This window comes from Desmodus rotundus, chromosome 1 (genome assembly GCF_022682495.2).
Source record: "Desmodus rotundus isolate HL8 chromosome 1, HLdesRot8A.1, whole genome shotgun sequence".
NCBI lineage: Eukaryota > Metazoa > Chordata > Mammalia > Chiroptera > Phyllostomidae > Desmodus > Desmodus rotundus.
This window is the reverse complement of record NC_071387.1, coordinates 164,507,751-164,519,900: the sequence shown is the minus strand read 5'-3', so window position 1 is coordinate 164,519,900 and position 12,150 is coordinate 164,507,751. Positions and strand designations below refer to the sequence as shown.

Genomic DNA, 12,150 nt, shown 5'->3' with positions numbered 1-12,150 from the left:
TCACTTAACATACTTAAGCAGCTCAGTCCTATTCACTAGCAACCTTGAGCTTATGTACTCTGTCAAGGCTTAATTTTTAAAAAGATTTTATTTATTTATTTTTAGAGAGACAGGAAGGGAGGGAGAAAGAGAGGGAGAGAAATATCAATGTGTGGTTGTCTCTCATGTGGCCCCCACTGGAGACCTGGCCCATAACCCAGGCATGTGCCCTGACTGGGAATCAAACCAGCGACCCTTTGGTTCACAGCCCATGCTCGATCCAGTGAGCCACACCACCCAGGGCTTAATTTTTTTTTTTTTAATGTAGAAAGTTCAACCTCAGTTTGTTTCTCGGTGACATATTCCTTCATAATTGAGACCCTAGTGTCCGCCACCAGAAGATTAGTTACATTTTCTGTTCTGTCATAGGCTTCTTTCTTTCAAAATCCTCAGTGACTGACTGGCCCTGTTCTCTTCTCTGGGGGGGGGGGGGTTCATCATAGTAGCTGCATTCCTGGAGAAAACCCTGAAAAGGTAGACTGGCATGAAAATTAGCATGGCTCCAGATTTCAGAAAGGCTGTCATTGGTAGCTCCATGAAGGATAATGACCGAAATGCATCTATAGAAGAGAATGCTAGATATGCTTTAGGGGTAATTAATTCCGGACTTAACATTACATCAGGGATTGGTATGGAGACTAGTGATTTTGTAACTTAACTCTGATCATGCTTTCCCAGGTTCTGAAGGGTCCCTTGAAAGTAGAGCATATGGCAGTCATGAGGCTTAAGCCTGTTTCAAATGAATGATTGTCCCTCTCTCTCAGTCTTGGTCATTCAGTGTGGGGTTCTTAGAGGCATGAATTGGGACAAGGAAGCCCGGACCCAGACAGCCTGGAAGGTAACTGTGGTGGAAGCTGTGAGTCCAGGAAAAAGGACTTATTCCTCCAGCTGGGGAGTGCTGCCAGAAGAAAGCCCACAGCTCAACTGTCTCACAAAGGGATTGCCTGAGCTGAAGAGAGCCACCTTACCCAGGGTTGCTGAGATGGCCTGCAAGCAACTGCAGATCCATGTAGGGGTAAAAACAGCCCATTCTCCTAGCCCTCCCTCGGGACAATGCTGAAGCACCATCCCAGCTTCAGAATCCTCCCTGCAGGCATGGCTGAGGCATTCATTGAGGCTGTGTCCTAGCTCAATTTCTCCCTCTGCTCAATCTTTCCTCCCTCTCTGCCTCCATCAACCCCTCCCTCCTTCTGACCTCCTTCCTTTCCTTCCAGATGTTGATTGCAAGATGGAAAGTGGAAATGTTAAACTGAAAAGAAGAAAAACAAAGGTGGAATAATTAGGTTAGACTAATGTTTCCTCCTCTCTGTATCTGAATTTGAGATTTGGGGTGACACCTTGCTTCTCTATGACGGTTAGAAGTTGTCACTTGACGTCTTCATGCAGTCACTTCAAGGGCTGATGTTATGGGAAGTGAAAGAAAAGAAGAATCAAAGAAGTTATTTCAAATTGGATACTTCTTTGTGCTTTGCATTGTGATTCTGTATTCTTGCCCTAATGAGCAACTCTACATCGAGTCCTTTCTTAGATGCCTCATTTCTCCCCTGTGCCGCCGTGGCAGCAGGCAGGAATCACCGAAAGATCTAATGAAGAAATGGGCAGCGTTGCCTTGCAGTTCTAACCCAGCGTTCCCATCAGGGGAGAATGAAAGTCAGCCTTGCTCCTAAAGGTATCCTTCTCCTTGAGTGAAGCTTACTTACACTGTGTGTCTCGCTGGAGGGATGGAAGGCAGTTTGACCGCCCTGCCCAGAGTGTGAGGAAAGGCAGTTGACAACGGGAGGCCGGATCGGGGAGCAGCCAGGGTGAACATTAGTGACACCAGAGAAAGGAGTGAAAATTCTGGAAGACAAAGCCAAGAACCACACGGAGAGCTTCCTTCTGCTCTTTCCTTGGGTGTTAGGGGAATGAGTGTGTGTAAGTGTTCCTTGCCCTGTAGGGCCCCCATCCCCGGGCACCGACCTGCAGGTGATGAGTGGACATGGAGTGCACTTCCTCAGAAGTCTTGAGTCTCCATCCAACTCAGCCTTCAGCACGGAAGGGGGGAACTGCGGGAGCGTGAGGTCTTTCCTTGACTCTCCGAGCGGACTGGGGGGTGCCCAGTTCGGATGGGTGGGCTCGGGCGGTAGGGTCCCTACTGTTTCGGGATGGCGTCCTGATGTTTTGCTCAGGGATGTGTGACAACGTGCTCGCGAAAGGCTTACTGCAGCGCTCCCCACTCCACGCCGCCCCTCCGGGCGCCGCCCCAGGTGTACGCCGCGAGGGGAAGAGGGGCTGGGGCGCTGGACGGCGGCAGCAGGATGGGCGCAGAAGGGACGAGGCTGCTGGACAGCGGAGGAGGAGGGAGGCGCCGAGGCGTGGTGCGGGCGGCCGCGCACTGGCGCTCGGTGGACCGAGCCTAGCGGCGGGCACGCTCGCCCAGCCCGGAGAGCTGGGGAGCGGCGGGCGGGGCTGAGGGGCGCAGCAGGGCCCGAGCAGCGGCGGCCGCGGAGCGAGGGCACCTGAGGAGGAAGGAGGACGCGCGTGGACTGAAAGTGGGGGAAGAAGAGGCAGCCCGGCGGGCGGGCGCCCTGGCCCGGGGGTCACGAGCGCGGGAGCCGGGCGAGGTGGAGCCGGGCGGCGGCGCGGGCTGAGCGGGGGGAGGAGGGGAAGGCGGAGGCGCGGGGAGCGTGTTTGGGGCGCCGCGGTTGGGAGGGTGGCGGCCGCCGGTGCGCGCGGGGCGCCGTGTGTGCGCGCTTCCCCGCTCAGGGAGGAAGATGGCCCAGAAGGGAAAGTTGGGGTGACGCGCGCGGCCCCCGGAGGCTCGGCGGGGGGCACCGCGGCGAGCCCGACGGAACGACAGCCAGACAGGCCGGGGGGTGGCGCGCAGTCAGGGTGCTGCCACCGCTGCCGAGGAGCCGGCCCCCTCACTGCAGGTGGCCGCGGGTGCGCTGGGTCCGGGCGCCGGGGGCGCGGACGGGCGCGCGGGGGAGCCCGGCCAAGGGATGGGCTGCGCCCCCAGCATCCACGTTTCCCAGAGCGGCGTGATCTACTGTCGGGACTCGGACGAGTCCAACTCGCCCTGCCATATCACCAGCGTGTCGCAGGGCCCCGCAGCCCCCCAGCCCGGCCTCTTCGTCCAGACCGACGCCGCCGACGCCATACCCCGGAGCCGCGCGTCCGGACCCCCCAGCGCCGCTCGGGTCCGTAGGGCCCGCCGCGCAGAGCTGGGCAGCGGCAGCAGCACAGACTCTGCAGCCCCCACGGCGACCACCTGCAGGGGCCGGAGGCGCCACTGCTGCAGCAGCGCGGAGGCCGAGACCCAGACCACCTACTCCCACGTCAAGGTAAACGCAAGGCACCAGCACAAGCTGGTGGGGGGCCGTCCGCCCCGTCTGTCCAGTTTGCACGGGTAGGGGGCTCCAGCGGAGTTCAGTGGTCGTGATGCGGCGGGGTTGGGCAGGTTGTCACTAAGGAGGAGTTTACTTTTCATGTGTGGGGGTGATGAGGGTGCAGGAAATCAGAGCAGAAAAGAACCCTGGGGGGGTCCTGGGAGCTGGTTCTGCGGAAATGGGTGGAAAAGGAAGCGCAGTGGGGAGCCGGTGGGCTGGTCGGTTTTTCACTGAGGGGAGGAAGGCCTGACTTGGTTAATGCTAGAGGAGGGGTGGCTAGTCTGATTGAATGAAATCTGAGCACGGGGCGGATTGCGTGTCTCGTAGGTGAATGGTGCAGACCTGGTACAAGGATACCCCAGTTACTCCTGTTAAAATTTTTCCCTGGGGAAAAGCAGCCCAGGTGCATGGAGCCTTTGGAGCAAGCGGTGGGCTTTGTGAATGAATGAGGGTGTTGGTGGTTTGTGGGAGACCTAGGAAGAGAAGGAGGAAGAGAACCAGAATGGAACCTGTTGTTTACCCCTCGTTTGGGTTGGCTGCATCCTGGACATGACTGAGAGAACCCGCCTTGAGTTTGGAGGGTCAGCGGAGCTACGTGAGGGGAAGTAGTTTCCAGTGCAGTGCAGCTGTCTGACGGTGAAGATTCTGCACATACGTCTCATTTTTCAAGAGGGTGGAACTGTGAAGAAGTGGAGAAAATTGTTTAAATGATTAAGGCAGTCACTAGATATTTCTTAATGGCAGAAGAAAATAGTGCCCTTCTGTATGTTCCCAAAATACTATTAAATCCAAGAGGATTTTCGTTGTGTGAATCCAGCCCCTGGGCCCTTCGTCTGTGCAGCAAACAATGACAGTGGCACATCCCCTTGTGCAGAGGGGAAAGGCACCTCCGTGGCTCTTAGTGTTAGAGGGAGTCACAGCATGTACGTGGTCGGCGGGTTACCAGGAACCGATCCACGACCGTGTATTTAATACTTGAAAAGTTGTCCAACAATTGGCCTTGTGTGAGGAGACTTCTCGCCTCAGCGGAGGGGTGAAGGGGAGGACAGCCCGTGCTGGCTTCAGTCTGGAAGACCAAAAGCTTCTTTTAGTGAACTTAGTTTAGCAGCATCTGATTTTGTAACATGAAGCTTAACCGACGGTTATTTATAATTGTAGGATTTCTTTGGTAATAATTATATATTATATTACACAATATAATATAATCATAATAAAACCCATCATTTATTGAGCACCTGCTCTATTGCCAAGTATAAGCTTTCTTTTCTAGCTTTTGAAAGTGAACCATGTTGGGATGGAATTTCCAAAGACCAGAGACCTGGATGCCCCGCTGAGCATTTGTTACAGAAGCATGTGCCGAACACTGTGTTTTTCTTTGGTCAAGTTTTGTTTTGTTTGTTTGTTTTTTGACACACAGGTTCACGTAAAGTTAGCATTAGGAGAAATTTCAGGGGAATAACACTTTATATTTGGTGAAATAATTAAATTGGGATGTTATCAGGAAAGAGTAACTTCGGCCTTCTTGTTGAAAGGAAATTTGATGACATGAAGCAGTAGTTCAGAATGAGGACAACTTAGGAACTTCGATGCTTTTTTTGGTGCTTCAGAGAAACTGCGTATTTTGCCTTTCAGAGGAGCAGGATTTCCGAGTTAGTACCTGGCAACTGTAGTTACTCCATGTTTGTTCCATGAAAGAAAAAGTAATGAATGGATTCATTCCCTATGTTTTAATACTTCCCTCGAGAGGCTACTTAGAGACCAAATGGAGTAAAAACTGGATGGAAAGTGAGTCCAAATTATTAGCAGCTAGTATCAACTTCTATAAACATCATTGCTACTTGGCTGAAGCGTTAAGTCTTGACCTGGATTGGAATTCAACTCACTTTGCTTTATCAACAAGATTTCCAAATAAGAGCTTAATTCGTTCCAAGCTATTACTAGGAATGTTGGGAATGAGACTGCTGGATTCAGCACTAATTTGCATGTGTGAATCTCAAAAACTGTAGATTTGAAATTAAATACAAGACTAGAATTATTATTTATATAAATCCTACAGAATTATTATTACAGAATTACTTTCATATACTTAATAGTATCCTTTCAGGACTTATGATTCAGTGTTATATTATGTTTTCAATCTGCAACATGTTCTATACTTTTTTGTGGTTAAGGTAATTTTATAAAATCTTTACTTTTATTTCTTTTTAGTCTAAGGATTCTTATACCTGAGAGGTCTGAGATAGTTGTTAGTCATGGCCTCCTGCACTCCCCTTTTCTGAAATGCTCAAGTGGGAAAATAAAGTCTTTGCTGTTTGTTCCTGTGTATACAGTAGTGGGTTGTAATCGTTTCTCTAAATTTCCTCTTTGTACATGAATTATAAACCATATCCTCATTATTTACTTGGTCTCTGGTATTCCCCAGAGTGCAAAAATGTGTACTTGATCTCTCTCTCTCTCTATTTTCTAGCAATAATTTATCTCATTAAGCTTTTAGAGTGATGAAGCATTATGATGTCAAATATGATATCAATGGGAACCTTCCTGAATACCTAATTTACAAAAAAATTGTCCATATTAATAATTCATATGCAGTACAATGATATCATATGGGTTTCCATTCCCAGTAAGAAGTTAGATTTGTCTCCCAATTGCTGTAAAAATGCAACTTCCCGACAATTTGTCTCCCTCTTGTTTGCCTTTTCATAAATAGTACTCTAAGAGGAGAATCCTGCAGAATGCTCACTCCTGGGACTGTGCCAGTTTTGTAATTCTTGTTCAGGAATCCTCAGAGGAGATGGTTGAACCTCTCTCTGGGAAGATCCGGGGATTCTTACAAGTCTTTTCTCATACCAGCTGTTGCACCGGGGAGGCAAGTGAGACTAGGCGGCCAGTCGTAGAAAGTTGTTTTGGATACACGGTCAACTGGCAGCCGTCTCTATGTAGGTTAACTGTTCTGTGGCTCAGGCACTGGAGGTTGTCAGTTTCCAAATGATTTTGTGCTGATAGACATCCCGCCAATTCCCCTTTCTCCTCTATTCGTCATGGTGACTTATGCATTGAATCAGAATTTGTGCCAGACTCTGCTGTAGGCACTAGTGAGTGATTCGGGGGAATATCCATGCGGTTTGGTAAGCAAAGCCTGAAGAGGACAGTGAGTTTTTTGCATAGGGTGTGTCTAAGCCAATGATTAATGACTTCTAGGTTATCTGTTCCATGGTGTCCCAGAGTTAACTACATATAAAGGGAAAATCAATAGATATTTTCCTGACCTTCTGGTAAATAATTGAGATTTTTATTTAGGGGAGGGGTAGAATTGTTTTGAAAAATGTCAGTTTTGCTCTGTAAGTCCTTAGTATACATGAGAATCACTTGGAAGTCTTGTTAAAATACAGACTCTGGCCCCAAACTCCAGTTTCTGATTTAGTAGATTTTGGGTGGGGCCTGAGGATTTGGATTTCTAACAAGCTTCCAAAAGATGCTAGTGTTGTTGATCTGGGGACCACACTTTGAAAACCACTGCTTTTAAATGCATTAAACTGACAGTATGCTAACAGATGAATTAGGTGGGACCATCTCTGGCAGAGTGTATGGCAACACATTGCATATCCTGGAGGTACTAGCCATAGCCCTGCCTTCACCTTGGTTTACTTGTATGTGGGCCAGCTGCCATCTCCATTCATGAGGTCAAACCCTGAGCCTCCAAGGCTGGCTCAAAAGTCTGTAAGTGGGGAAAGTGCTGGACCGTGTAGCCTACTCTGGGTTCTTGAGGTTTGACTTCCCCTCAGGGTTTGCCGGGGTGTGCAGGTGCTGATGTCTTGCTTGGCCATCACAGACCCTCCTGTGCCTCTGCCTGCTGCAGCCACGTGCTGCATGATGGGAAGTTGTGAGGAGAGGGAGGAGCTTAAAGTGGGGACCCACATGACACCGTCCAGACTCCTGCCCAGTTCACAACTCGTGGAGTTCTTGATAGACTTTTCCCCATTATTTTTCATTTTAAAATGGAGCATAAGTAACCATTCCTTCCTTTACCCAAGGAAGTCTTGCCAGTTGATTTAGTAAGATCCAAATTTACTTTCTGATAGCTCATTTTATCACAATTTAATCCCTCCTCTATCCCAACACAGTAATTATAGCCAATAAGCAAATTTTCTTAATTTTCACTGTTTTCTTTAGTAGTTACATTAATTTTTAAGGCCTATCAGATAATTCTGCCATTTGACTTTGTTAAATAAGTCCTCAAATCAGAAAGTAGGATAGTGCACACTGCTAAGTTTTCCGAGGTGATACTTCTCTGCTGAAATCCCACCCTGGTGCCCACCAGGCGGGACCCGACATGCTAGTGAGGGCAGGGCAGGCTTTGTAGCACCAGGCTGGCAGAGGGTCAAGGCCAGGACTCAAAATAGGAAGGAGGGAGTGAGCCCTACAAAACCAGGTAGGAAAACAGAGTCCAGAGTCTGGAAAACCAGCAGAGTTGGGGGGAACAGGTGAGTACTTTGGAGCCAGGTGGGCAAGTAAATCTGGAAATCAGGGACTCGGCAAAGGTGACAGTTCTTGAACTAGGTAGAGACTACTAAGTGGGGAACAGAGGCTATTTACTTTGTTCTGTTTGGGGTTGTCCCTTGAATGTGAAGAGCTCAGGGCCTGCTGGAGACACTGGTGACCTACGTGAGGCAAGGTGAACCAACCAGGCCTTCTCCCGCCTGATCAGAGAGTGTCTGGACAGACACAGAGTGCGTATCCACAAGGGTTTAACTGGCAGTGAATCTAATGACTATTTCAGAAGTGTTAGCAGGATGAAAGAAAGTCATCAAATGCTGCTGAAGCACCCTAGGACTGAAAAAGAGACCCTAGAAAAGGCAACAGGAGGGAATGGCTACGGGAACCCGAGAAACCAAACCTGTGGGATAGGGAAGACTGCACAAGCTGTGATCTTAAGGAGGAATGCAGCGATTGGAGGCTGTGGCCTGGCCATGGGAGCCGAGAGAGTAAATACTTCCCATTCCATTGTCTTCCCTTTCATCCATCTCCAGCCAGGCTGGTGCCTTCCTTTGGTCAAACACATCTGGAAGCCAGAGGGCCAGGGAGCCCATTGGTGGAGGTTTTCAAGAGCAGGATGGAGAGTATCCTGACCATACCCTGGACGCCTCTTTGTAACAAGTGTTTAAGATGTTCAGAATCATTAGAGATACCCTGGTGAGCTCAAATTGAGATGAATACTTTTGATGATTGTTTAAAATAATGACATCTTTAATGGTCACTTAATTTATTGTTTATGTTTCTTATTTGTTTAATGACTCATGACATAAAAATATGTCCAGTTATCTTGTTTGAAGTCCTCTAAGTTATTCTTCAAGACAAATCCTTTCTGTTCACTTTCCATGCTGATTCTGCTCAGGCTTTTCTTAGTCAGCTCAGGCTGCTGTAACACAATACCGTGAACAGGGGGACTTATGCAGTAGACCTCTGTTCCTCACTGTTTTGGAAGTGAAAAGTCCACGATCAAGGTGCTGGCAGATTCTGTGCCTCGTGAGTGCATTCTTTCTGGCTTGCAGATGGTCATCTTGTGTCTTTACAGGGCAGAGAGCAAGCAAGTTCTGGCCTCTCTTTCTCCTCCTATAAGAACAGTCCGTCAAGGGCCCCACCCTCATGAGCTCATCTAAACCTGATTACCTCCCAAAGGACTCACCTCCAGATACCGTAAAGGTTAGGGCTGCAACGTAGGAACCTGGGGGGTGGGAGCACAAACATTCAGTCTGTAACAGACATGTTTCCATCATTTCCCTCTCCCCAGGATCTCAAATCCCAGAGGTAGGGGTGGGGAGAGAAAGCCCTCTTCCTAAATGGGAAGTTCCCTAAGTGGGATACCAGCTCATTCGGCTCGTTACATTTTTCCTTGATTTATACTTTCCTGCTCTCTATGCCTTCTCTCTATAGTCTCAAAAAGTTTATAAGCTGATATTTTCTATAAAGAATATATTTAAAACATTTAAAAATATTCAAGTGTGTTCAGGAGTTCATTTTTAAAAATAGGGATTGCCTTTATCTTACAGCGGAAATCTTAGTAGTTTTTATGTTTTAATACAAACACTGCTTTTTAACAAGTTGTAATATAGGTTAATTTAGATTTTGTTTTTGCTAGTTTCTTCCTCATTTTCTCTCTTCTTTCACTGACCAATAAAAACCAGCTTTTATTCAGAATTTTGGTGCTTTATCATTGGCTTCTTTCACCTCCTCCTTTCTGCCTCCTTAGGGACAGTGCACAGAAAAATAATTTAGAAGCATGTGATTGCTATAAAAATCAGGCAACAATTTTACTCTTGGATAGTCCATCAATGAGAAAAAGAATACTTTGTGGTTATCTCTTGTTTCCAAGGTGATTCATGTATGGTTTGTACATTTTGCAACAAGGTATGTAGCGTAGATATAATAGTATTATTATTTGCAGAGCACTTTATATGCATTGTTTCACCTAATCTACATAAAACACTATGAGCTACAAATTATTATTCCCATTTTACAAATGAGAAAGCGAGGCTGCAAGAAGTGGAATAAATTGCCGGAGGTGAGGGCTGAAATTTGAATACAAGTCTTTGTGAATCCAACTTCAAGGTCCTTATCCATTGAGCTTCACAGCTGCTCACACAGGCCTGCAGGCCCAAGGCTGGAGCTGGAACTGCGGAGTTAGTAGAGCAGGAGGTGACAAACGGGGTGGGGGCGGGGGACAATCAGGAGGCCTGTGGGTGAGGTTTTTTGTCTTACATATCCACTGTCACCCTTTTATTAGCTTGAACTGGAGTGTTGTTTTGAGATGAATAGAGAATGTAAAATGCATATAAAATTAAAGCTTTGCCAAAACGTGTCATTATTTTCACTGAACACAGAACTTGGTACATTGTAAATATTATACAAATATTAGCTGCTAATAATCCTGTGGTTGCCATAATTTTCTGTTTGGGTAATTAAAATGAGATGTTGGTTATTTAGATGTAGATATTTTGAAACATGTAATTATTTTTTATTGGGAAATGTGTCCAACTTGCAAGTGGATAGATTTGGTCAATGTAGGTGACCAACTGGCTTTATGGAGACGTGCGCATTATCCCGACACTTTGAAAACTGCTGTCGCAGACAGAGGTTTGGTCTGCATCAGCTGTGTTTCCAAAGGTGACGACATGGTCAGATCTCGCCAGTTGAAGGCCCAGGATGGACTTTCAGTTCCATGACTGCTGGGCCTACACAGCACTTTGAAGGTGAGGGCCTCGGTGGTACTTGCGGTGGTTCCCTGTGGAATTCTTCTTTGGTGAAGTCTGACCCGAAGCCTTGGCCGGCAACTGGGCTTCAAGCCATTTTGCATAAACTCTGCTGTTTCTATATCGCTGCATTTCAGGTGCTGTCAGAGGAAGTCTGTGGTGAGGAGAATGATACGCTGTGAATATAAGGGCCTTCTCTCTCAGAGAGGAAGGTGTAATGATTAGCTACAGGGATTCAGTCACAAAACTGAGAGGAGACCCTGAGTTCTGAGAATTTCTACAGGAAGACACATGGGAGAGTTTTTAGCAAGTTGTCGCACAGGGTAACCTGTGTAAAAGAAAATGTGTGCTGTCTCTTCTGGTATTGGAAGCACAAATAACATCGAAGCCTTCGACCTGGAAGGTAATGATGAATTCAGGGCAGGGTAGGTGGGGCTTTTGTTTTGCTGAGAGAGTTTCAAGCAAAAGCAATGGCCGCACTGAGAGGAAAGCACCAGTTTGAGAAGGCAAGAAACTTATGGGCCCAACCTCACCCTCGAGTGATCTTGGAGCCACATGAGACTCATCTTCACGTTGACTTAAACTGATAGACAGTCTTGGCTCAGAAACTGGGTGACTGTGAGTAAAGCAAAAGCCATTTCACCAAGTGATGTTTCAGAAAATTCAGTAGTGTTTCGAGCTGAGCCTTGGCTGGAAGTAAAAGTTTCTTCTTTCCCCATAGTCTAATAGAAGCTCTGGCTACCCTATCTCCCCTCCAGAGTTCCCCCAAGAGAGAGCAGTACCCAATCCAATGACGGCCAAACAAAGGTAAGAGTAAAACCTAGCTTTGTCAAGGGCGGGCCAGCACTGATTAAGGTTACTTTCCCAGAGTGCATCACGTCCATAAGGAGACGGACACACGCAGGCACTCCTGTTGTGGGAAGTAGTGCCGGGACAGAGAGTTCGGCAGACAAGTTTGCATGAGGCTCTCTGTCTTCTTCCTCCCAAGTCTGTAAGGGTGTCTGCAAAGCCAATTCTGGGACCCCTATCCCATGGGACACCCCCAGCGCCCCTGCACAGGCTTTCCTGTCCCTGTGGTCAGCCTCTCTGTTCATCTGCTCAACCACATGTGGAAACTACCGTGAGCTTTCCAAAGCTCAGCACCTTCCTCTGCAGTGATCTGGCCCGTTAGGATGCTGATTACGGAGCCTTTATCCTTTTGGAGGAGCTGGTGAGGCCAGGGCAGTGCGGTCCACTATTCTCACCTTTCTAATAGAAGTGACAGGGATGTGGGTTGCAGACACTTTCTCCCTCCCCTTTGTTGAGGTTTTCTAGAAGGGAGAAGGAGGTAGGGTAAAAGCCTAGAACCTCTTCTGTGTGTCAAAGATGCAAATTTTGAATTTAAAAAAATCAGAAACTGCTTTGAATTAGTGTAAAAGGCAACCCTCATTTTTCTATTCAGGTGATGCGACAAAACTGTGCTTTGTAAGGCCTCTAGTTGGCATCGGCAGAGG

The 12,150-nt window shown here is 47.6% G+C and overlaps 1 protein-coding gene across 7 annotated transcripts in view; it reads left to right on the top strand.

Moving 5' to 3' along the window:
* The window catches only part of PDE8B (phosphodiesterase 8B), a 300,637-nt gene that overhangs the window by 94,768 nt on the left and 193,719 nt on the right, over positions 1-12,150 (top strand). For 2 of the 7 annotated variants that reach the window (XM_053912380.2, XM_053912377.2), the window contains exon 1: positions 2,661-3,362. The exons of the other annotated variants lie outside the window; for them this stretch is intronic. In XM_053912380.2, the coding sequence (XP_053768355.1) occupies positions 3,021-3,362 (342 nt within the window). In that variant the 5' untranslated portion in view covers positions 2,661-3,020. Of the gene's footprint in view, positions 1-2,660; positions 3,363-12,150 lie in introns of those variants that run through there. 7 annotated transcript variants of the gene reach the window in all.